This window comes from Symphalangus syndactylus, chromosome 19, assembly GCF_028878055.3.
Source record: "Symphalangus syndactylus isolate Jambi chromosome 19, NHGRI_mSymSyn1-v2.1_pri, whole genome shotgun sequence".
Taxonomy (NCBI): domain Eukaryota; kingdom Metazoa; phylum Chordata; class Mammalia; order Primates; family Hylobatidae; genus Symphalangus; species Symphalangus syndactylus.
This window is the reverse complement of record NC_072434.2, coordinates 25,552,627-25,578,331: the sequence shown is the minus strand read 5'-3', so window position 1 is coordinate 25,578,331 and position 25,705 is coordinate 25,552,627. Positions and strand designations below refer to the sequence as shown.

At 34.1% G+C, this 25,705-nt stretch overlaps 1 protein-coding gene across 11 annotated transcripts in view; it reads right to left on the bottom strand.

Annotated features, from left to right (window-relative positions):
• Positions 1 to 810: 810 nt before the first annotated feature.
• DENND1B (DENN domain containing 1B) overlaps positions 811 to 25,705 on the bottom strand; it is a 292,006-nt gene continuing 267,111 nt past the window's right edge. For all 11 annotated transcript variants that reach the window (XM_055234175.2, XM_055234177.2, XM_063613729.1 and 8 more), the window contains 3 exons: positions 8,879 to 8,961; positions 7,738 to 7,954; positions 811 to 6,981 (listed from right to left, as the gene is read on the bottom strand). In XM_055234175.2, the coding sequence (XP_055090150.1) occupies positions 6,469 to 6,981; positions 7,738 to 7,954; positions 8,879 to 8,961 (813 nt within the window). In that variant the 3' untranslated portion in view covers positions 811 to 6,468. The remainder of the gene's footprint in view (positions 6,982 to 7,737; positions 7,955 to 8,878; positions 8,962 to 25,705) is intronic.

Sequence of the window (25,705 nt, the reverse complement as noted above, 5' to 3'; positions counted from 1 at the left end):
ATTGTATGCATATATAATAATTCATTGTTACTTCTAGGAAAGGAAATTCCCAGACCTACTACCATAATAATACTCTAAGTAGGTTATTTTATTTATATGTAAACACAAGCTGAGATTTTTTTTCTGCATCTATAAAATGAAGATGTGACCAGGCCTCTCATACAGAGACACTGAGAGGTAATGAGACTAATAATCCCTTTGATGGTAGCTGGCAAAGTTTTCACAATCAAAATCAACAAAAAATAGCAGAAACTTAGGCTTGCAGGGATAATATTTCTTTTCTTATTGTCAGGCTTTTGCTTCTTCTATATAAATAAGAAAGGTTCAGCATATTACTCCCAGATATTCTGCACCCAGAGGGAAATGTGCTTATTTCAACAGGAATTTGACCTCTGCTTTAGATGAAACCATCAGAGCTCTTGGATGAGAAGCTCATCTTTCTGGTCCCTGGAACATTGTTCATGTACATACTTGACTACATTTCATCTCTGTCCTTAAACCTTAAGTGGGGGTCAATAAACACAGTTGTTTGACTTGGATAGTACAACTCTTATATTCTTAGTGACATTATAATTACTTAACAATTCTCCTATGACTTTAGAGCCTAATAAAATCCGTTGACTATACATAAAAGAATAAAATAAAGTATACCTCTCAGGTACGCCTGTCAGAAAGATGCAGGCTTAAATTTACACTGCAGCAGTTACAAAGCTCAGAGATAAAGGTATTAGGGTTCTCACAGCAGTCTAGCTAGAACACTATCGGGAGATAACTGGGCAATTGTAAAAGAAGAGTCATCACCATGCAAAGTTTAATTGTGACCAATTTTATTTTAGAACTGCATTGTTGGGTGTTTTATGGTAATGTAGATTTTATTCAATATTTATTTTTGCATATTTTAAAAAAAATTCCCAAAGCGATGCCTTTATACACATCTTCCCAATAGTAGTCAAGTTTGGAGATGATTTATACTGTAGCCTCAAGGATGCAAGAACAATGAAGTAAATCACAATTCTGGGTAGGTTTTTACAGATATCTGCTACCAAGACGAGCAAAAAGCTCAGGGTTTTCAGTCCTTTTAAATAGTTCTTCATCTAATGCAAGAGAAATAAACTTTGGAAAAGTTCAAGTTTGAACCCCTCCTGTGGCTTTTACATAAAAAAGCTTTATGCATTTTAAGTTGTAGGACTCATGCAGTTCATATTTGTTGCTGTTTTAGGCACTGCTATAAGTACTAAACTATAACAGACTCAAGAAATCCAGTTTTTCAAATATGATTATTAAATGGTTCTCAAAATAACCTTATGGAAGTTACACTGTCTGAAGGATGGTGACTTGACATGTGATGCACTAAACATGCAGTTTTTAAATTCTGCCTTGTCCTAAACATGTAATCAACCAAAGCGTAGATTTGATAATGGACCTCAACAAGGCTCACATTTGAGAAATGAAATAACAGAGATGAATAGACTTATAGGTTCATCATATCAAAGAGGTAATCATTTGTGACTTTCCAACATTTTAAAATAAAAGATTGAATAACTTCATTCAACTAAAATGTGGCTTGAAAAAAACATAGCTTTCTGGATATAAAGCATTCTGTTAACATTGCTCTTCAGTACCTTGCTTTATTATTTTTTTGGTATGTTTGCATGTTGCATCCAGAGCTACAGATTTTCCACAGTGCTTTTCTGCCTCATTCAAGTATAATAAAGTAGAAATCTATAGAAGCTTTAAGGTTAAACAAACTGTACATCATACAAAAAATTAATTTACACAGTCAAAAAGTATTGGCAATGCCCTTTATAAATCTTATCAAAGATTCATCACAAAGGATACTACAATCCACATATGTGATCATCAGCATAAAAATGCCATTTTGATTTAGGTGGTGCAGAACTGAGTATCTCTTAAATGTACACATGTAGAATCAGCAATTTGTACCGTATATATTTCTTTTAAAGTAACAGTATTGTCAATCTAATCTAAGGTACAGGATTTTCTTATTGCATATTTATTGTTGCTGAGGCAGTTAGTTATGATACAACAACACAATATCCATAATAATTTTAAATAAACAAAAACATTTCTCCTGGCAACAATATAAAGAATATATTTTTTTCTGAAATCAATGAGAACATTGCTACATACAGATTTACTCAAATACTGAAAAACATGACCTTAAGGCATCTGCCAGAAAAACAGATGTACATATTTATATGAACTACGTTATGCAAGAAAAATTATTGCACAAAATCCTATTATTTTCAAAATAAAATATTCTTCTGTCTAAATGTACATAATTCCTTATTTCTTCATCAAATCATGTTAACTGGCTTGCTCAAAACCACTCTGCCTCTTAAATAAGGTTTAACAACATACACTAACAATATTACTGGGTTTGACCCAGGAACATTAGTACTGACATAGGGTTTGTAAAAACTATTTCCTACATTAAGAAGTGCTTTGGAGGAAACTAGATTTGGGGATTCATTTTACAGTCTTAAATATTCTGATTTACAAATACCTTAAGATTCAGGGTCTTTTATGCCAAACAAAATGGAATTCATATAAGAAAATTTATTCATGAAAATAATCAATCTTTTCCTGAAAATCCACATTTTCTACAAGAGAATGAAGGTCTATTGATTAGGAGACATTCACAGTGTTCTCCTCTTATCAGGAGTCTACTTGTTCACTTTAATTAAGAAACAATTCATTAGAATTCCTGAATTCTATTATTAGGATATTCGCATAGAATAGCACTAGTAACAGCAGTCACATAGTTTTTATTTAGAAGGGAGAGACTGTTTCTACAGAACGCTGTTATTAATATAAAAATAGTAAAAATTGGATTCCCATTAACATGCATCCACAACTTCAGTTGCTCCTAAACTGAATACAGTGGCTCTAAGTATTGAAAAGGAGCATCATTCCATTATAGAGAGCCCTGTGCAGCCTGGTTATCTGATAATAAGATAAATAAAGACACTCAGTTTCTAAGGGAGTCTCTGAATCTGCCCTTTAAATGTGGGTATCTTAGCAGCATAATATGCTTAGCATAATAATTGAGAAAGTTAATGAAATTAGAAATGATACTATGGTTCATACTTAGAGCATGCTTTAAATTAAGCAGCTAGATTTTTTTTTAAAGGAAAACTTTTTGTGTGTTAGAATCTCAGCTAATAACTTCCAGGCAAAACACATTATTATTATTATTATTATTATTATTATTTTAATAAAAATTTGCAATTTCTTTTCCTTTGTTTCTTCAGAGCACGGACTATGTCAGTTATTTTATTCCCCATATCCTCAGTTACTGTACCCTGCATATGACTGGCACAAAAAGTCAATGAATAGTTTTTAAATGAACATGTTATTAACTAACTTTAACTGAAAAAATAATCATGCTATATTTTGTTGCTTTTCTAAGACACATTAAAGTAGGTAATCATCAAAATATACCACTTAGTAATATTTTCACTTAAAAAAATAGCTCCTAAATTCCAATACTATTTCTCTATACCCCTGAAATACCACGGATGCAATATCTAAGGGTAAAAAGAAAAAAGTAAGAGTGGGATTCAGAAAGAACCATGACTCCATTGCAGGCCAGATAAAGACTATGTACCAAGGCCAAAAGTCTTCTTAGTTTATACAATTCTGTTGAAAAATAATTTCAAAAAGCAGAGGAGCTTACAAATATTTGGTTTAGTTACCATAGAAAATATGGGCACTGTAGAATATAAGATAACACTTTCCTTTATTTCGGAACTCACCCCAGTTTAACTTCATTCTCACTATATCCACCATAATACTAGGAATTCTAAGTTTAAGAGCAGACTTTGAATATTCAAAATTTTACTGGTTTGAAATACAAATACTTGGTAGTATTATTCTGGATGTTTTTAAAGAATAACATGCAGAATTGTTTTTCTGCTTTTGTTTTTAAAATAGAATAAAACCGCCAATTTTGCATTAAAATAAGGCACAAATCACTTTTAAATACCTTGAGACAATTATTTATGAGTGGCTAAATATCCTCAAAACAACAGAGTATTATAACAAAACACCTTGAAAGGTGGCTGAAAAGAACAAAATTTGGATTTCTGGAGCTATGATGTCAATTAAGCAAATGGACTAAAAACCAAATTTGACCTGTGCTACACTCACAGTTGTTCTTCAGACTGAGTTCTGTAAAAACAAAGCAAAAAACCATGCCTCATTTCAAAATTCATATTAAAATGCTGATTTGCATTCTTTTCACAAATTATGAAGGAATATTTGCCAAGCAGATTAACAACCAGAGTAACCTTTTTTCCTTCTGATTTAAAACAGCTCTTTTGTTATATGGACTTCTTCCATTATAAGCTTCAGTAAAGTAAGTTGTAATTTTGTAATAAGCTTATAAAGGCAAAATTTGACAAGAACCTTGAGTCTTCTGTATTAAAAAATAAGGATTAAACATTGTTTTCTTTAATGTATATAGTCCATACTTACAAGGGAAACAAGACTTGTCTTCTTATATAATCATAATGAGTAAGTGTCCCAAATAACACATATCCATTTAGATTTTGAAATGTAGGTTTTAAAAAAGCTTGGTCATTTTCTTTAAATTATTTCAAACCTCTTCTAGGATTTTAGCTGAAATTATATTCTTTCAATAAATATTTAGAATATAGTCTCATTGGGCTTCTTTAATGATTTCTTGAACATCTTTTCTAAAAAGAAATGTAAAAAAAAATCATGATTGGGGATGTACAGAGTGGATATACTGAAAATGCTAATAACAACTTAACCATATTCTCACTGCTTTTTTCCCTGATTGTGCCTGTTCATCTAGTCTATCATGAAGTAATTAGTACATGATTCCTTCTCAGATGAATTCCAAAGCTCAACAGTGAATTTGAGAAAGAAGAAACAAATTTTCTATACAGAATTCCCAGTAATTTATGTAGATACTTCTCTGCCCTAAAGAAGGGGAATTATGACTCCTCACTCCTGCATGTAGTGACTTCCTTCCAAAAACGACAGCATGGAAAGGGCAGGAAGAACTATAGAGTGACAAACGCTACCTCAGCCAGGTTATCAAGGTCCGTGTCAGCATTCACAAATCATGTTGACAGTACGTACTCTTGATATGAACTGATGAAAATGGCACTTTACTTCTGTGATCATCTCCTCAAAACCCATAATCCCAGTCTAATCATGAGAAAAATATCCAACAAACTCCAAGAGAGGAGCACGCTACAATTTATCTGACAGTACTCTTCAAAGCTGTCAATGTCATCAAAAATAAGGAAAGTCTAAGAAACTGTCACAGGCAAGAGGAGCCTAAGGAGACATTCCAACTCAATATAATGTGGTATTCTGAATAGGATCTTGATGTGGAAAATGGAAATTAGGAGAAAACTAAGAAAATCTGAATAAAGTATGGACTATCAATATTGGTTCATTAATTGGGGCAGATGTACCATAGTAACGTAAGATGTTAGTAAACAGGGTAGATGGGAACTCTCTGTACTATCTTTGCAATTTTTCTGTAAAACTTCTAAAATACAAAGTCAATTATTTTAAAACGTAAATTTGAGATGATGATATGAAGCATTTTGATAGAGAATTATTAGTTAAAAAAAGATTTTTTTTTTTTGTTAGGACAGTTTATGTTGTATTTGGCTTTCTTGGGGTGGACCCCTAAACAGCAAAGGCATACAGAGAGACTGTGAAAACTCACTAGAGTGTCTCATTTGTAAACAGAAGTCATTAACTTCACATTGTAATTCAGCACTTCCTATATGTCACTGAATGAAAGGTAAATGTATATTTTTATACTTTTTGGAAAACATGGCTATAGTGCTTTATATAAGCAAATTAAGTATTTCCATTAAGAGAGCTTTTTAATCTTGAAAAGATGAATTTTGACCTTGATTTGATGAATAGAAAAAGGCATTATTGCTCTGCAGAACACTAATAACTTATCCTTCAAACTTTATACATACTTTCATACATTATTTAAGTATGCTTAATATAGCTTTAAGATTAAGGCAATTAGTGGGTTAACAGTTTCATCAGTTTCAGGCTAGTTTTGATAAGTTTTGATATCTTGATCAGTTCATGCTCAACCAGATTAGTATAGTAGCTACTGGTTATGTGCATGGGTTACATATGCATTCTTAGCTTAAATAAAATGAATGGCATTAAGCACCAAACACTGGGAAATCTCATGTTCAATACATACTTTAAACATACATACAAACTAGTACCTGATTTAAAAGCACAGTAGAATTTGCTTTATATTTAAAAATCAATGCATTTCATATATCCTCGAAATGAACAAGTGAGGAAAATGTTCCAAATGCAAAAAAAAAAATTTAAATAGTATGAGTTGCTATTCCTACAAATAATTCTGTTTATTACACAGATTGCAGTGAATTTCAAAATGTCTCCACAGAAGCTTGGATGCAAGATTTAAGCTTGGTTTCCATTTGTGTTTTTGTCTGAAATGTTCAAGCTTTGTTGGAAGTCAGATGTCATATGACATAAAGACACTACTTCATGTAGCAGTCCAATATCTTCTGAAGTCTCTTTGGCTTCTTTCCCTTCTTTCTCCCAAGGAACAAAAGTCGATGAATGCCGCCCAAGACCGGGTATAAGCAGATCATCTGAAATCTGGCTTAGTGTTTCCCTCTTTTCTGTTTTTCCTTTATCAGTCTGGGAAATTTCAGGGGAAGTGGGTTGGAAATCCAGTCCTGAAGTAGGGTCACTCACATTGTCAGCACTGAGGTGCTTGTCACTGTTTTCCTCTTTCAGGATAAACAGAGAATCTGTCAAACCACTAGAGGAAACCCGCTTCCTAGGAGATGGAGGGAGGTGTTTGCCATGGAGGGCACTATCGTCTTGCCCAAGATTCCACTCTGCTTGGTCACCAGAACCACCACAGAGGAAAGCCAGGTTATTCTCACTAGGAGTATTAGATTTATTCTGAAAAAAGAAGAAACAACAAATTCAGAAAACTTTTAATAAGCATTAATTTAGTTCATTTTTCTCATTTTGAAATAAATGTTAATAGCGTTAAGTTCTTCCTAGAGAAAATACAGCATTGAGAGTTAATTTTAAACATTTCCAAATGGCTCTATTAACAGGGATGAAATGGAACGGACTTTGGTTTCCATTGCCTTGCAGCTGTCACCTATCACATTCAAACTAGATTATATAATTAATGCCAAGTTCTGAAGTCACTTACTATCAGAACAGGATTGTCATTACTCATACTTCTATCTCTGCTGTTTTTAAGCATTCAGTTGAATTTGCATAAAATAATGTTCAAAAATAAAATCATGTTCATTTTTGGGTAAGAAAAAATGATTTGAATGAATATATTTAGTGAAGTTTTTTTGAAAACTCAGGAAATACGGGGGAAAAAGTGAAAACATTTCACATTTTAAAAATTCCCCAGAGACAAGTATAAAATTAGATTGCAAGAAAACATTATTGCTTGACAAAATAATTTCAATTAATGACAATAACCACCAGAACTAGATAAATGAAAGGGAAAATACTAGAATTTTAATAATAGAAATAATCTCTAGTGATTAAATTTTATCACATTTTTGAAGTTTTGACCCTTACGTATTTAGAGGTTAAATGCTTCTACCAAAAACGATTATAAGATCCAGTAATTACAGCAGAGGCAAGAATATTTTCTTCTAATTTTATAAGTAAAAAAAATCTACTAACCGTAGGTTTGTAATCAATGTCATCCATTGATCTAAAGAAATCCAAGCTCTTTGCAGCTGCCAGCTTCCCCTGATCTGAGCTGTGTGTGCTTAATGTATCAAGAATCTCTCCTAGTAAGTCCATTTCACCTGAGTAAGGAGTCTTCACTCTTGTTTCAACAGAGTCATCACTCTCATAGAGATAAGCAGAAGCTTCTTCACCATCTTCAGAAGATAACCTGAAGAAAAATAACACGCAGTAGTAGGTAAATAACCATATTTGCTGCATGTAAGTAATCTCTCAGCAGTTACATTACACTAATGAGAGAGTTAACAACAAAATCAATAATTGGTTAATGACCAAATTCTTTATAGTGATTTGTATACTAATTCCAATATGGAAATATTTTGTACATGCATTAAGAACAAATAAAAAGTTTACGGTACCTTATGAAACTGAAAGTAGAAGTAGGGATTTTCACAGTTTAATTCTGTGGAATTTGGGACCTTTACTTTAGGAATATTAGACTGAACTACTTGGAAAGTTTGCTATAGCCTAAATTCACTTTCAATATTTAATATGGTTTTCCTTTATTTATTCACTTATTTTAGAGGAGAATGCATATTCCTTCACATAGACAGAGATATATTTAACGAAGAAAAAAGAATGTTCATTTTGTCATTGTCGTACATCAATTGTAAAAAGCTAAACATATATTATTTCCCTTATATTAAAATTAATTTTTAATACTTTTTATTAAATTTTCATCTTCTGATATCACCATAGACTTAAGTCTCCTGCACCCTCAATTCCATTTCTTTCTATTGACTATTATCACCATTCCTGATATTTAACCTTCCTCTCTTCGGAATGAGTAAGAGCCTAATTTAGATGGGCTTCTATTGCCCCTTTAACACTATCCTAGATATCTCTGTAGACACTATTGCTTTCCAAGAACAAGATATTTAAGGTCCATCTTAGTTTCCTGTCCCAAGATATCCCCCATAACATTCCAGGAGCACTGGGTCCTTTTGCTGAAGAACACTGTAAAAGGGCAACATCTGAGCTCTAGGAGTGCATACTCTTTGAAATACCCTTTATCACCAAAAACTTCTGCTGTTAAGCCATACCACTTAATAGGACACCAAAATCCATTACTCACTTGCTTGCTCTTTCAATGTCATCACCATCATCATCATCATATAGAGCACCATCAAGGCTCTTAAGAGGCCTTTTTAAGCGTGCCTGGAGAGAGAGATTGACAATAAATTGGCATTGGCAGTTTAAAATAAGGCTCTTTAGCAAATTTTAAAGCAACAATGTGATTTGATAAGAAGCACTTTTGCAAGAAATATACGTTCAGGGTTTTTGAATATTACCCAGTAACTTGACAAACTGGGACAGGAAGAAAGGGAAGCAATAAGGTATATTTATCTCAACACTTACTAACTTCTCAAACCAATAAAAAAAAAAAATCACTGGATTGAATGCATATGCACAGTCACACAGACTTTCAGGCCCTGATTTAGGAATACTTGACTTATACTCAATTATACCCTCAAGCACCCATCACACAGTTTCAACAATTAACAGTATTTGCTAATTTTGTTTCTTTTATCTCCGGCCCACACTCTCCTCCACCCCAAGTATTTTAAAGCTGTGCTTCTCAAATCTTAATGTGTGTGTAAATCGCTTAGGGACTTATAAAAATGTAAAAGTGTAGATTCTGGTTCTATAGTGTTTGAATTTCTGCATTTCTAACAAGCTCTTAGGTAAGGTCAATACCACCGAACCTGGCAGGGTCACACTTTAAATCATTCAGTTTTTGAGGCAAATCCCAGGTAACCTATTGATTCACCTGAAGTACTTCACTATGTATTTTTAACAACTGTTTTAAAAACATAACCAAAATATCATTATCATACCTAGCAAGTTAATAATTGTTCTTTAATATCTTATATTACTCAGGCCATATTCATATTTCTCTATTTCTCCCCAGATTTTTTAGTACGCTTCTTTGGACCAGAATCCCAACAAAGTTAACATTGTATTTGGTAGATATGTTTCTCAGGTCTCTTTCAGGGGACTCAGTTCAACCTTCCCTCTCCTATAAGCCATACATACCCTTTAACATATTATCCTGTCCTCACTTCCTACAAATTGGTAGCTACCTCTGGAAGCTTACCCTCAGTTTCTTTTTCATCTTCCTTTGATTTTGGCAAGAATATTACATGGGTATTGATATGTGCATTTTTACTGTATCATGTATAGGCACATAATGTTTAAATATCTCATTTTTGGTGGTACTAAGATTCATTAATGACTTCAGGTATGATTCATTGTGTGATCCATTATACACTTCATTATCAACTTTTGACTTGAAGATTTTAGCATTCCATGATAACCATTGGCTAAATCCGCTATTTCATTAGTGGCTAAAGAATTACGCTTTTCTAGAGCATTCCTTCTATATTTATTTGCTGGCATTCTATAAAGAAGAGCTTTACCTTACCAACTATTTGACTATTCCAAAATACAATGTATGGGAAAGGCAGGACAAATCCTTGATTTCTTTCTTTTTAACAGTTTTGAGAGTGATGAGCTAAGCTAGTGTCCTAACAATCTCTAAAGGCAAGTCATGAGGGTTTTTTTTTAAAAATTCCCATTATTAGTAGATACGTGATGTTGTTCAACCCACCACAATTCTTCTTCTTGATGTTCAAATTGTTCCATCTTTGAAATATACCATGATTATGTTTTTAAAATAGTCCTTATCTTTTAGAGCTATATCTTGAAATATTCCCAGATTAAATGATATGCTTTTGGGTATTTACTTCAAAATAATTTAATGGTGGAGAAAGAGCATAGGTGAGGCTGTAACTGAAATAAGATTGGCCGTGAGTTGATAACTGGTGAAAGCTACATAAACGGTTCCTGGGGATTTTTATAAGCTTCTCCTTCCTTCTGCATATGTTTGAAATTTTCAAAATAAAGTTTTGTTTTTTTTTAATGACCCCATCTGTTACCAGTGGTAGCCCTTTCAAGTTGATTCCTGTGTCCTTTGACATAGACTCAGAAGTGTTTAGTAAGCTTCCTGTTTTTGGCACAATAAGATGTCTCATTTCAACTTAGAATTTTTCTGCATCAAACCTGGAATCAGCCATTTCTTCTAAAAAACACTGGTTTCTGTAGATAGGAAATGGCATTTAAAGGTTCGAGTCTGGGTGCTATGGGTGCTTATGGCTGCAAGCTGTCCTTTTGAATGAACAACAGTAAACTTGAATTTGGAGACTTCAACCATGACACCAGAGAGGAATAACTTTCTGCCTTCTGATTTTGAGTTCCCAACCTAGATAACTGTCTTCTTTTATTGCAGCCACAAAGTAAGCAAATTTATGGAACCTATAGGACTGATTCCTACTCCACTCCCTCTATGCCACTGCTTGTGAGTGGCAGAAACGAAGGAAAGAGTAGTAAAATATGTTCTTATAACCCCTACTCGGAATGTGTAGTGAGGTTCCCATAAGTTCAGGGATTAGAAATGTATCTGGGGCCTTTAACTGTCTGAAACTGGGGCCTATCACTTTACAGTTATAAGTTTAAGGTACATGAGTTAAACAGAAATCTGCAGAGTAGCCTAAGAACAAAGCCACCACTCACAGCAATATTTCTGTGGGAAAAATATATTTCACCTACTCTCTCCAAAACTCACAAAATGTGATACAATCCTTTGTTTCTGAAGACAAGCCATTATTATTACACCGAGCTCTGTATATGCTTGGCTTTATACCAGCTAGCAGATCCTGCATTTAAGTTTTTGTTTACAAATGAAACAAACTGAAACAAACAAAGTCTATGAGGAAGCTGAGACTTTATATTGCTATCAATTAAAATCACTACTACTTAAGAATTAATACAGAAAGATTAGACAATACATACTCAACAGTGTTTATATTTGTGGAGTACTTTGCAAAACACTCTCACATACACACAGGGAATACGAAGTTAAATTAAGTCAAGTCTTTGACACTAAACAGCTCTAAGTCTAATGGACCCTACAATAAATCTGGAGGTATTCCCAGAGAAGTATATAATTTGCCCAAGGACACACACTTTATCAAAACTAGGAACCAGAAAACAGAGCTTACGTCTTTCCCTATTGTGTTGCAAGTCCCTTGTTCATTTTCTTCCACAAAAGTTACCTTTATATTCTGTAGCTGTCAGCATATACCATAGCTTCTCTATTTTTTAAGTCCAACTTTTTTTATGAAGTTACTGCTTTTTGCACAAACATCTACATCATGAAATAAGCTTCACAGATACATTTAAATTTTAGTTTCATGTTTCCTAGCTAGACAAGCATTCTATCTATTTCCATATAGGGATGTTAAACAGTGTATCTTTTTTCTTTTTTTTTTTTTTTTTTTTTTTGAGACGGAGTCTCGCTCTGTTGCCCAGGCTGGAGTGCAGTGGTGCAATCTCGGCTCACTGCAAGCTCCGCCTCCCGGGTTCAAGCCATTCTCCTGCCTCAGCCTCTCCGAGTAGCTGGGACTACAGGCGCCTGCCACCACGCCCGGCTAATATTTTTTTTTGTATTTTTAGTAGAGACGGGGTTTCACCATGGTCTCGATCTCCTGACCTCGTGATCCACCCGCCTCGGCCTCCCAAAGTGCTGGGATTACAAGCGTGAGCCACCGCCCCCGGCCTAAACAGTGTATCTTATGATAAGTTTTAACACTAAAAGTAAAATTAGAAACAGAAGTAAAACTGATTAATATGTTGTTTTCCTTTCCTTGGCTGTTAACCTTTGTGTTATCCATACTTATTATACATGTACTTAAAATTATTTACATACATGAAATAAGCTTCTTCTAATTAATAGTCACTGAATATATATCAACCTGCATTAGGAACTGCAATTTATATGTAAGAAATAACAATGTCCAAACAGGTGATAGAATATGTCAATTGCTTGATGACTTCTATATAATTTTGTTAAGGTCACAAAAAAAAAATTGAGGAGAAAAATAATCATGATGTAATCGACATTTAAGATAGAGAAGAACAGCAGTAGAGATAATCTGGGTCCATACAAGCTCAGCAGCTGATGGTGTTCTGGTGGATTGCGACTCTGAGGCACAGTGCTTTCAGGGGAAATAAAGGACAGTTTTCTCCATGTTCAGAACATACATACAACACAGGGCAAAAAGGCCTGGTCACAATCTTAAAAATAAAGGTCTTTTGTGGGGAGATGGTAGTAAGTAAGCTTAGACTGCAGAAAACATATTGTGTATTCTTAAGGGTGCCAATACCCAGCCAGTAACAGTACATCTTCATCCAGGTTAACACATCACAGACCTATCATTATTAAAAACATGCATATGAACTACGCAGGACCTCAATGTAAATGACTATGATAGAGAAAAATAATCTCAACCCACACAATAAAAATAAAAATATAGACATTATTTTAACACAACTGAGTACAGTGACTTATCCTTCAACATCCAGCTCAAATGTAGCCTCTGGAAAGCTTTATCTGGTAAGTGTTCCTCTGTATGGCCATATATTTGGTAAACATTTGGCAAATGTACTATTAATCTCATTGTGTTATCTGCTCATGTGTCTGCCTGCACCACTACACTCAGAGCTCTCTATAAGTGGGATTCAAATTTCATATTTCTTTGTGCCCTTTGCACCCTATTGTATGCCTTCCTAGCATGGAAGACAGTAGCATGAATGCAGTATGTGCTTACTGGGTGTTTGTGGATTAAAGAGATGCTAGAAATTCAGAGAATAATTAAATGTGGCTGCTGCCTTACTTTGGGGAAGTACAGAATAGCAGCTTACAGAAGGTTCTCAATAACTATTTGCTGATGAAAAAACAAAAAGGAATAAATGACATTCGCTTGCCTTTCATTCATTGGGTCCTGCAAGTTCAAGGTCTGCAACCTAGGGTTCCCTTTGTTCTAACCAAAGGTATCACCATGGCCTTCTTCAACCCCTTATATTTGTCCTGATTTGTCCGAGCACAGGACCTTTGCATATGATTCCTTTACAAGAAAAGCTTTTCTCTTACATTTATCGTCTTTGCACTGTCTTTGTCTATACACCTCTATTTTCATTCAAAAATATGTAGCAACTGCCTACCCCATATTGAGTCTCTATTATTCTGTCTTGTAGAATGCTACAGTCTGTAAATTGCTGACAGGGTGATCTTTTTAAAAGGCAAACCTAATCATGCTATACCACTATTTAAAGAAATCCTTCAATGGCCCCTTACAGTTTTCAGGATAAAGCTCATACTCCTTGCCCTGCACAGAGGGATCTGGCTACAGCAGCCTCTCTGGAGGCACCTGCCATAGAGATGTTTGCGCCACACTACCAAACCGTCTCCTTTTCTTGTATACCTCTCAATGTCTTCTGCCTCTGTCCTACACGTGGGCTGACAAAACTTCTTTCTTCCTGGCTCTTTCCCCCAGCCTCCCCATGTTTTTTTTTTTTTTTTAATCTTTCAAACCTTGGCTCAACAGTTTATCTTTCAGGAAACACTCCCTTGCTCACCAATTAATTTATATGCCATTACAGTCTCTCTCCCACCATACAGTAGGCTTTTGAGGGCAGACCCCTTGCCTTGCTAATTTATCTCTTGTGCCCTCAGAATCTAGCACATTGTGTGGTACATACTAGTTCCAGGAAAACTGCAAAAGACTCTAAAAGGAGCAAAATGATTATGAGGTGTCTGACCAGTGGAATTATGAATGCTGTCTAGAAGGTCCTGTGGGGGTTATCAAGTTCTATAGTGCTCTGCATCTTTCATTGTCTTTAACTATCTTGCCAGGATATAATTGGACAAATTATACAACCAAGGCCTTATCTGAAGTGGCAGTAATGACAATCCACTATAATGGAACAAAGAGATTGTTGTATTTATGCAGTTAATGCCCACAAAACCCTCCCAGGAAAACTTATATGCTGCCTGCCTGAGAAAGTCCAACCTTACTGGGGTAAGAAAGGCCCTTTTCTAGAAAACCAGGAACCTTAGCAAATTTGGAGAATCTCAAGAAGAACTCACCTTAATTTACAGATGTTTCAGGTAAACCATATGGTGGCAAGGTTTCTTGGGCTTAGTTGCTTAGCTTCAAGATAGCAAATAGCAGAGACTATATAAGCTCAATCTGAGGTTTCTTATGAAAATTTACATAAATAAGCAAATTCTGAAGCCTTAGCTAGTCAATACTGCATGGCTCTAGATTTACAAAGCAAACTCAAGGAGGCTTAAATGGTTAATTAACTTTCTGGTTGCCCCAACATAAATAGGCCAAATCTAGTAAGAACAGCCTTCTTTATGTGACTCAGAATAATCTTAGAGATTATTATGAACACAAGTGGGGAGACTGTCAGGAAAATTGTGAAAGACTTTGAAATGGGCAAAAAAAATATTGCCGTCCTCCCAGTGGAATGCTGAGTGCTGTCTAGCATTCTTTTCCAGGATTTTCGGATACTATACAGGTCTGCACCATTCATGAGTTCTATTTCATAGCTCTGTAAAGATAGAAATTAACTTGTGAAAGACTGACGGTAATGCAAATGTTTCTTGTCCATAGAGATGCAAGTAAATTTTGTCCAGTGAAGATGTAATTATTACATCGTGGATATTATGGTTTTGTATCTGTCAGCATATACATTTCAGTACTCTAGAGTGTTTCTGCTTTTCAGATTGTCCTTTATACCACCTTACTGGGGTTTCCATATTAATTAATGAGCTAATTAAAATATGAGTCATAAGTTTATTTTTATTGTAAAATTATTCTTTAGGGCAGGCAGAAATGTTTTCTGAATAAATGAATATCTTTATACATAGTAGGTAGTTTTTGCTGAGAACCTATTAATGAACTGATAAGAAAAATATAAAGGATAAGGTACTATACTAGTTCATTGACAAACATTTTTAGTGTCCATGAGGCACAGAAGGGTATTATAGTCATTCATTCAACAAAGATTAAAGAAATGCCTGCTTTGTGCCAAGCATTGGGCTACATGCTAGGGTACAATGAAGAGGCTCCTTGTCCTCATGGATATTATATTCTAGTAAATGAGACATGAATTAAATTGAACAGTCATACAAATAAGCATAAAAATTATGACTTCAGTTAATTTATACTAAACTATGATTGCTAGGAAAACCCTTCAGGAAGTTGACCTAGTGTGGGAGGTCAAGGGAAGTCTTTCTCTGAAAGATATTTGAGTTGAGCTCTGAAAAGTTAGTAGGTTAGTTAGATGATGGAAGATGTAGCAATATGTGCAAATGTCCAGTGGTGGGACAATCGGGGCTAATATTAAGGAATGAAAGGTAACTATTGGTGCTTTGTGGATTGGGGCTTATGTTGGTACATGGGAGTTTTTAAGGGGCCCATTAAAACTTGCAGTTATCCTCTTAATCACTAGATGGCAGACATATATTAAGAAGGCAAAAGCTGGAAATTTAAATTCAAGGGGGATTATAATAGTAAGGTGGGGGAAATCATAGATTTAGCAAGAAAGTATGGGAGATGAGAATTTAGTAGGGGCAGGCAGGCATGGGATAGCCTCTGGACTTACAAGTCCTGATAATGAGGAGCAATAGAAAGTCAATTAATTAACAAATATTTATTGAGAACCTACTGAAAGCTGCTACTGAAAGCTGCTACTGTGTATTCCCTGAAAGTTAGTAGCTGTATCTCATTTTTCTTTCAGTTCTTAGCATCTCTTCACTTCAACATCCATTAAGCACTTATTACATGCATACTACTGCCTTTCATGCTGTGAAGCATAACAAAATAAATGAAAAAGATGTTCCCTTTTCTCAAGACACTTAAAAAACATAGGGTGAAATGCCAAAATACTACATATAGTAGAGCAGTTATAAATAAAAACTTTATTCCTCATTGTATGAACATAATTGATAAACTTTTTGATCATAGATGAAAATCTTACATAAATGACCATTAATACTGATAAGTAGTGTCAAATTGTTGGTGTTTCTAAACAATGAAAAAATAGGTTCAGTCAGCTAATAATATGACTGTAACTACATATTATAAACATTGGTAAATTCTGAGATCAAATAAGAAGGTATAGAAGTTTCTGAACTGTACAGACCTGGTATAGCTATCACATTAACACTGGTTATTACACTAGTCATGTTGAGACTGTGCAAATTAGTAACTCTCTCGAAAGACAGTACTACACAAAACAAGGGTACTTTTTTTTTGGATGTAAAATACATCATGAGAAAACAAAATAAGCAAAGTTTTACATCATTCTGATACAAAGAATTAAGAATAAAATGGGGAATTGGATGTCACACAACCTCAATTAGACTGCTCCTAGGGCCTAAACACACATAATTGTAAAAGTTTTGCTCCCCTGAAAATGTAAAATGTCAAGTACACATCTAATATATGTAAAAATTCATGAAGTGAACATTCGTATAACAAGGGATGCTTGCTAGGAATGTGAAAAGGTACTAAATTAACGAAAAAGAAAGGCTATCAGCATGGAATACAACTTATTAGAGGAGATATTCTACTAGCGACACTGACCCTACAGGTGGACACTGAGTTTAAAAAATATACTGGCAAAGACAAGAAGGAAAAGTATTTTATATAAAAGAAAAAAATAGAAAATGTACACAGAATGTGACAGAGGTAGAAGGATCAAGACACAAAATCACAGAACTTAATGTCTGAGGAGACCTCAAGAATTAAGTTTAGTTTTGTTACAGTAAGCAAAATAAATCTTTCTTTTCACTGCAATGGTTTCCAGAAAGTGAATCAGAAAGTAGAATGATGAAAATCACTCCCCTGATGCACCAAGGAGACTGTTAACCTTGCAGTTACCATTTTGATCACCAGGTGGCAGACAAATATTAAAAAGGCAAAATGCAGGGTAAATTTAAATTCCTGGGGCTTGGGAGGGGGAGGAATAAGGGATATAGGCAGACGAATGAGAAAATATAACTATTTAGACATAAGAAAATTAAGACGCATGTAATACATAAATTTTTTGCAAGTATGTACAATCTGTACTGCTACCTCCATTTTAGAGTTGAGGCAACTGAGATCCAGAAGTGTCACCTTGCTTATCTAAAGTCTACAACAAATCCCCAAGCTTATGCATTTTGCAGCCTAAGAAAAAAATACCTGCATGAAATAATGTGAATAAATTAAAGAATAATATAGAATTATAATGGTGACATCTTAAAATGCATGGCAGTTTATAATTCAAAACGAGCTTTAAAAAGATGTGTTTTAATTTGTATAGGTAATAACTAAAGAGTTAAAAGACTTACCCATGATTGGCTTGCTTCAGTGTGTTAGCTATTTTATGTACTGTATTTTATTTCATTTAAATATCTACTATACAACAAATTTGGTGAACATTTTCTCTATTTTACATATTAGGAAACCAAAAGATTAACAAAGCAAAGTGACTTGGGCAAGACAAGGTAAATCATAAGTGACAGAATGTGACTCCAACCCAAGTGTTCTGACTCATGAACAGAACTGTTTTCATCATAACTATGCTAGATAAATAAGTCCAGAGAGACCCAGAAGAAATAAATGTCCAAGAACCAGCCCGAGAAAGGCTAGCTCTAAAAATGACAACCTTTAAATCTCATTTTTTAAGGCAGGTGGTAGTTACAGAATAATAAGAGTGCTAATGTTCCAGGGAGGTGAGATGTCAGGATGAAGAGACAACAGCTGAACATACTTTGCCAAATATGCTGAAAACATACCTGTCGGGGCAAAAAGGTAAACTGGAAGATTATCAAGATATGTATTTGGTGAAGTCTGATGAATTCAGTTGATTAAGGGCTGTTATTATTAGGCTAAGAACACAAAATTTTACACAAGCATCAGAATTACACTCCTTGAGCAGGTGACTGCTATGTGAGACTAGGTCACTAGGGAAGATTCTGATGTGGCCCTGACACATCCAAGGACCCTTTACCAATTCTCCCAGTCCGTAGTGATTTCAGATTCCTCGTCAGTTTTATTCACTTATTTCTCTCCCACTCAACTGTCACCTGATATATTCTCCATTATAAAGGCAGTGTTTAATTTTAAGTACATTCCTCTCTTACCAAATCCTTGAGACTAAGAATCACATCTTTTTGTTTGTTTTGCTTCTAATATCACTTCCACTTCAACATAGAAGGCAAAACCTGCAAGAGAATGTCACTCCCATCCTAACAATGAGAAAAAGGTGGATAATCTTTTTAAAAAATCATAATTTTTCTTGAACCTATGAGACCTGTGTTGCAAGTCAACCAAGTACACTGAATTTCATATATTACAAGCTCCTCCAAGGAGAGATGAGAGACAGGATTAATTTCACCATTGGCAAAGCACAGGGAAAGAGGTAGCTGCCATATAAACAGGTAAGAAAAAAATCTGCAAAAATGTTAATAAGGTCTTAAAGGCCAACTATGGGCTAACATGTCAGCTTAGAATAGCTGGGTGTCTCAAAGACAGGGGGAGTTTGCGCATGCAAGTTCTTTTCCATGTATAAATTTCTGTAATTTTATTTCCAATTGAGGTAACTCTACTACCTCGTGCTCATAAGAAAAATTGGGAGCAGTATAGGAGACTGAAAAGCACTCCCCTTGGTGGTTCAGGCTTGCAGGAGGTGACAGGCTGCACAGGGACAGGCATGAAGTCCCACTGACCTTTGAGGATATTCATTTACATAAAACAAAAGCCTTAAACTGCTGACAAACTCAGTGCCTCCCAAGACTGCTGGGGGAAATGTAGAAGTAAAACCTTTATCTGCCCTAGGGAAGAATAAGAAACCTTCTTAAGCACAGAATCCTATACTGATGCCAAGCAGAGGTCTACTACCACTGGGCAGGGCAGAAAAGCCTCAGCCACCTAAGACCAATCACAGATATAAGGAAGTTGCTCTGCCATGAAAAAAAAGTGGAAGGATGCTAAGAAAGCCCCACTCCTAAGGCACGGTGGCGCACGGCCCACTTAAGACAAGCATAGAAAATACATAAGGCTAGGATCAACTAACTAGTCACAGATGTTAACTGCTTTGGAGGGGCAAAAACATTGAAAGAAAACCCACTACATAGCTCAGGGGTTCCAGGACTGCTGATAGCTCAGAGTGAAGCAAGAACACTGAGAAAGCTTTCTAGTACCTTCTTTAGAAGTACTCTAAGCACAAGGTAATAGCAGCCCATTACAGGTAATGATATCAACAAAATCAAAATCCAGTTCATCTTCCAATGGACTCAGCCTCTTACACAAACAGCATTATAGAAGAAGAGCCTGCCAATTTCTAGGTGTAAATACTATTTAACTGTTTCTACCCATTTCTGGGCGTAAATACTGTTTATCTATACATGGGGTCCATTGTTCAATTAAGAATTATGAGACATGAAAAAGCAAGAAAAATAAAGATGGACAACATGCATGAATAGATGGAATCATAGCAGAGAAACTGAATCTGTTTTTTTTTAAAGTCAAGTGATAAAAAAAATTTAAATGATGTAAGACACGAAGAATTCTTCTGATGGGCCCATTGGAACACTAAGGAAAGATTCTGTGATCTTTAAGACAGGTCAATAGAAATTATTCAAAATGAAACACAAAGGAAAAAGACAGCAGGAAAAATAAGACAAACAAAAAAATCAACAAGAAGAAACAAAACACAGCATCCAAGAACTGAGGGACATTAGCAACCAGTCTAATTCATTCTGCTCCCAACACATAGTTGGCATTCATTAATTTTTTGTGGTATGTTGTTATTAAAGTTGACAGGATATAAACAATATTACTAATATTTATGAAACTTCTGGTGACTGCTGGAAGAACAAATTCTGTCACTACACTAATTCTAATCTTCACAATAACTCTATAGAAGTGGATATAATTATCAACATTTTATAGATCTGAGGGCTAAGAGGATTACAGAAGTTAGGAAAGTTACTCAAGTTCACATACCATCCAAGTGGCAGTACTGCTCTGGTCCTGATCTCTTATACTACAAAGCCTGGAATCTTTACACTCCCACAGGGGGTCTTTCTATTAAGTGATGAGGGTGATGGTTGGATGCAAAAAGGAAGAGTAAAAATAAACATCTATGAAGTAAAGTCTTTCTGAATTTGTAAATAATGGTCCTTAGTAAGTTAAGACGAGATAAGTGATCTTGAAAACGCTAGATCAGCAGGCCTAGCACAAAGTAGGTGTTCAGAGGAGGTATACAAACTCGAAAGCTGTAAACCAGCACACGCTAGATACTGGTTGTGTTGAACTGAATTAGACAGACTCTTCATTATGGCATGTCCATTCTGTTCACATTGCATTAAATGCTTATTAATGCTAAGTTGGGGTCTGTTCTAGAATTTGACTAAAGAAATCTGCATCTTAGATTTTAGAGAGAATATGGGAAATCAGAACTGACCCCTTTACAGAGTGCTTTCACTGAACACAGATTAGGAAGTTTAGTTTCTATCTAAAATATCCCAGAAACACAGTAGTTTATAATTCATTTCCCCATTGTTAATCAGAAACTACATAAAAACCCATTCAATGGCAACACTCTATCAGGGATTCTAAAAGACTGTCCCTCACTGAAGTGTGTTAACAGGTAGAAGGAAGGTCTTGTATTCACAGGAGGTCTCATTATTCACCTGTGTTTATATGTAATATGGTTGTGAACTGTTAATACTTTTAGCCAACTTTTAAAGACAGTTCATATGCCAAGTAATTATATCAATTTTAAATTTTTAAAATACATTGTTTCATTTTTTTTTTTTGGTTTTTAATATTTGAAAATGCAAATTCTACCAAAGACCCTGCAGTAACTTTTCAGGACCAAGAGATTATTGATCAGTGCAAATACAAGTTTTATAAGACTATTCAATAGTATTCTCGAAACAAAATAAGTCAGTAACGCTTTGATAAATGGTAAGCTATTTGCAATTTCACTTTTGTTGACAAGGTTTCAATATTTCAACATTTAAAAAGGTTTCTTAATACATGACAAGTCTACTGTATTTTCAATAAGACACAGAATTCAGTTCCTCTCACTAACTAATGTGAAGATGACTTTTCTAGCAGGGATAAATAATTTAAAAGTCAGTACTGAAGAAAAGAACCGTATTATTTTCAATCACCTTAGTAAATTATGTTTTCAAAAATATATAGCTAAGGATTAAAATATTTGTTAGTAAAATAATTATAGCTGCATTTTATTTCTCAGATTTACCATATTAATATATAATGAGCATAAATGTGTGTGTATGTGTGGAATCATACATAAGTAGACAGAGTATTAAAATGCTTCTGGTGTTAAATGAATCAAAGGTCTTAAAAGAAATTGCAATTACATTTTGGTCTCAGAATCAAATAATACTAGTTTTCAAAAGCATTTACTATAAACGTCAAAGACACTAATAAAGGCAAAAAGAGAACAGATCTGTGAAATAACTGGTATTATATTCATCTGTTAGAAAAGCCATAAAGAACTTCAGAGAAGGTTGAAAAACATAGTCCTATTTTGTAATTAGTGTGGGCGCACAGGCCAACTTAAGATATTTATGTATTATTCTAGTGTTTTATGTTAGGAAAACATGTTAGGAAATATAACAATGTGTAGCAGATACAAATCCAGCTCAAATTATAAGATCCTATTATACCTCCATAGTTAGAGATCTACTGACATTTCTGAAAATTCCTTTCTCTTGGGGGACACTAATAGGCAGCAGCAGTAGCCCTACAAAGAAAAGACAGGTTTTTCCTTTCATCAACACCAGCATTGATGATCTCTGACAAACTTTAAAAGCAGCTCTATATTCAAAACCAGAAGAAAATCGGCATTTCTTTATCCTAAGATTCTTGGAAAACAATAATAATTTGTTTACAAAAGGTAGGCACTTTTGGAATAGAGAACTGTTGTTAATTTAATCAAGACCCCTTACAAACAAAAAAGGCAACAGGGAAAAACAAAGTCAAATAGGACAAAATATAGGGAGGAAAAAATATTAATGATGTGATTACTGATGTAAAGTCTAGAATGGTAGTATTCACTAGATTTACTAAATGGAGAAATTGAGTACCTTTGTTTGTTTCAAGACATTGTAATAAATGACAGTCATTTCTGGCAATAAATTTTAAGAGTAAAATTATAACATTAAGGTACATGTCAGCTTTAAAATGTCTCAAAATATATACTGAACATGCTCACATAAAAAGATTATCTTCCATTATGTTATTAATATACTAGGTATTGTTCAGCAGAGCTAAACATTTAAAAAATGAAGTCCAAGCAAGTTATTGAAAGGAGCTGGTTTTAAATTATTTCTCTGATAGAATTATGTTCTTGAATAATCTTATGACAATATAAATGTCTCAATGTGTATTCTGTTGTGTTTCTAAAAGACACACTATTCTGAAAGGTGCTAAAAATTTTTTGTGTAACTATCTTCTTTTAAGGAAAGTACTACATAATGTCCACTAGAGGGCACCCTTGTAATCCATAACTGATTTAAAACATTTAATTATAATCAAATTTAATATTTTGGAAATTAGTATTATTTTAAGAGAGAAACAAAAGAGAAAAATAACGTTCTTTCACATTAACAATATGGAGGGCGTATTTTTCAAAGTGAACTCAAAAGATCAATTTTATAAATTATTGACATTAGTATTAATATAATTAAACTACATATATCTTTGGAACACTGACTGCTAAAATGTGTTTTCATTTAGGCGGTATTTTTTTTATGGACATGGACATGTGTTAAAAGAAGAACATTCACTTAACTTATTTCAAAAGAGTTGATCGCTTGAAGGTTTTTTTTTTGTTTTTTTTTTGAGGTGGAGTTTGGCATGATCTCGGCTCACCACAACCTCTGCCTCCCAGGTTCAAGTGATTCTCCTGCCTCAGCCTCCCGAGTAGTTGGGATTACAGGCATGAGCCACCACGCCCGGCTAGTTTTGTATTTTTAGTAGAGATGGGGTTTCTCCATGTTGGCCAGGCTGGTCTCGAACTCCTGACCTCAAGTGATCCGCCTGCCTCGGCCTCCAAACGTGCTGGGATTACAGGCGTGAGCAACTGTGCCCAGCCTATCGCTTGAAGTTTTACAATATTTTCTTATTACTTTAACATTTCAGCTTGATAATAGTGTTCTCAATACTGAGCCAAATTACACAGTGATAAAAATAAAGATTGTCTTGCTTATCATGATTTGATTCAATTATTTGTATTGTTTTGTAAACATTTATTTTTCAAAGTAAAGTATTCTTTCCAATTTTCTGCCCTACCCCCACCCCATGTAACAACTATCTTTCTTTTTTTGATTTACAATCACTTTTTTACCTGGTCAAAAGTAAGTGGTTACTTTCCTCTATAAACACTGAGTATACCATTTCTTTCCTGACCAGTAAGGCAAACTATTCAATAGATAGTATTTTTCCAAAGATCCCAACAAGTATACAGTTTTCCGAAATCTATTACATCATCCGAACAAGGAACACTGTATTTAATTACATTCATTTTATTCCCAGAGTCCAATGAATTCCTATGAATAAAAGTGTTTCATAAATACAATACTATAAACCACACCCTACTAGGTGTGGACATCCCATCTTTTCTTATGCTTAGGAACTAAGTAATTTAAGAGAACCTAAGATATTATCTTTTCTTATAAGTTTCACAGAAAATTTCATCTGCAGCATTTTAAAATATGACATTTATTATATATAAAAATAAACTATTTGCTCATATTTTTAAATAAGATGCTAACATATTGAGATTTCTCTTAAGTCCCTATTCAGTCAAAACATGGCTTTGAAATGCTTTACTGGTAAGTCTCTGCATTGCATTCATAAAAGTATATATGACTTCTGAGAATATTTTAAAATATAAAAGTATGTTACTCATCAACTATAAAATGAACTCATAGCTATTGTGCTATGTTCCACAAATCCATTAGAATGTTTTATAAACCATTAAATACATAAAGATTCAAAAAGACAAAAAGTTTCATTTTTAAGTGTGATATCACCTTGCATAATGGATAAAAATATAAAATCACAGATTATATTTTATGGTTAAAACATTCTTATTTGTGCATTCAAAAGACAACTATTTATACCTCAAACTATTAGTCTGTATGTGACTATATTAAGTAAAATAAACATCCATCAGTTTAATAGTGCTTGGTCTAATAGTAGAAATTGTGACTATTAAACATATTTCTATTTGTAAACGCTATATTTGGGTAACATTCCAAGTGAGAGTATTTATCAACGAGCGTACTGCTTTGTATCACAATGCAAATGAAAAATAACTTTCCACTCATTTTCTCATGCTGTTTTTACATAATTAACTGGAGGTTGAAAATCTAAAAAGATTGCTATTTGTCCCAGACATGAAATAGTTAAAAGTGATATATATATATATATATATATATATATATATATATATATATATATCACATATATATGTGTGTGTGTGCGTGCGTGTGTGTGTGTGCGTGTGCGTGTGCCAGGGTTTTAATAGGGCTTAACAACAAAAAGCTTCAGTACCCCACTTTCCCTAGGTTTTGTTGTGGTGATTTTGCCTTGCTTAGGGCCATCCATCTGTTAATGTTGACTTGTAATACAGCTAAGCTCTCATGCTTGTTCACTAGTATAGTTGAGGTGTCTGTGAGTCTCATGAAGACACACAGAAACATACACATTATAACTGCTAGACTAAGCCACGTATGGCTAATATGGAGCAATATCTCAGATATATATAAATTTTACATATTATTTAAAGAAATTTCTTATTCTTAGAAAATGTTAGTAAATGTTTACAAGTAAGTATTTTTAAACATAATTTCAGATTATAGATTTATGTTATCTTATATTTTTCACTAAGTCTCCAGTATTGTATTCTAAAATAAAACTGATGAAAGAACATAAGTACATAGGATTAAGACTGTTCTGCA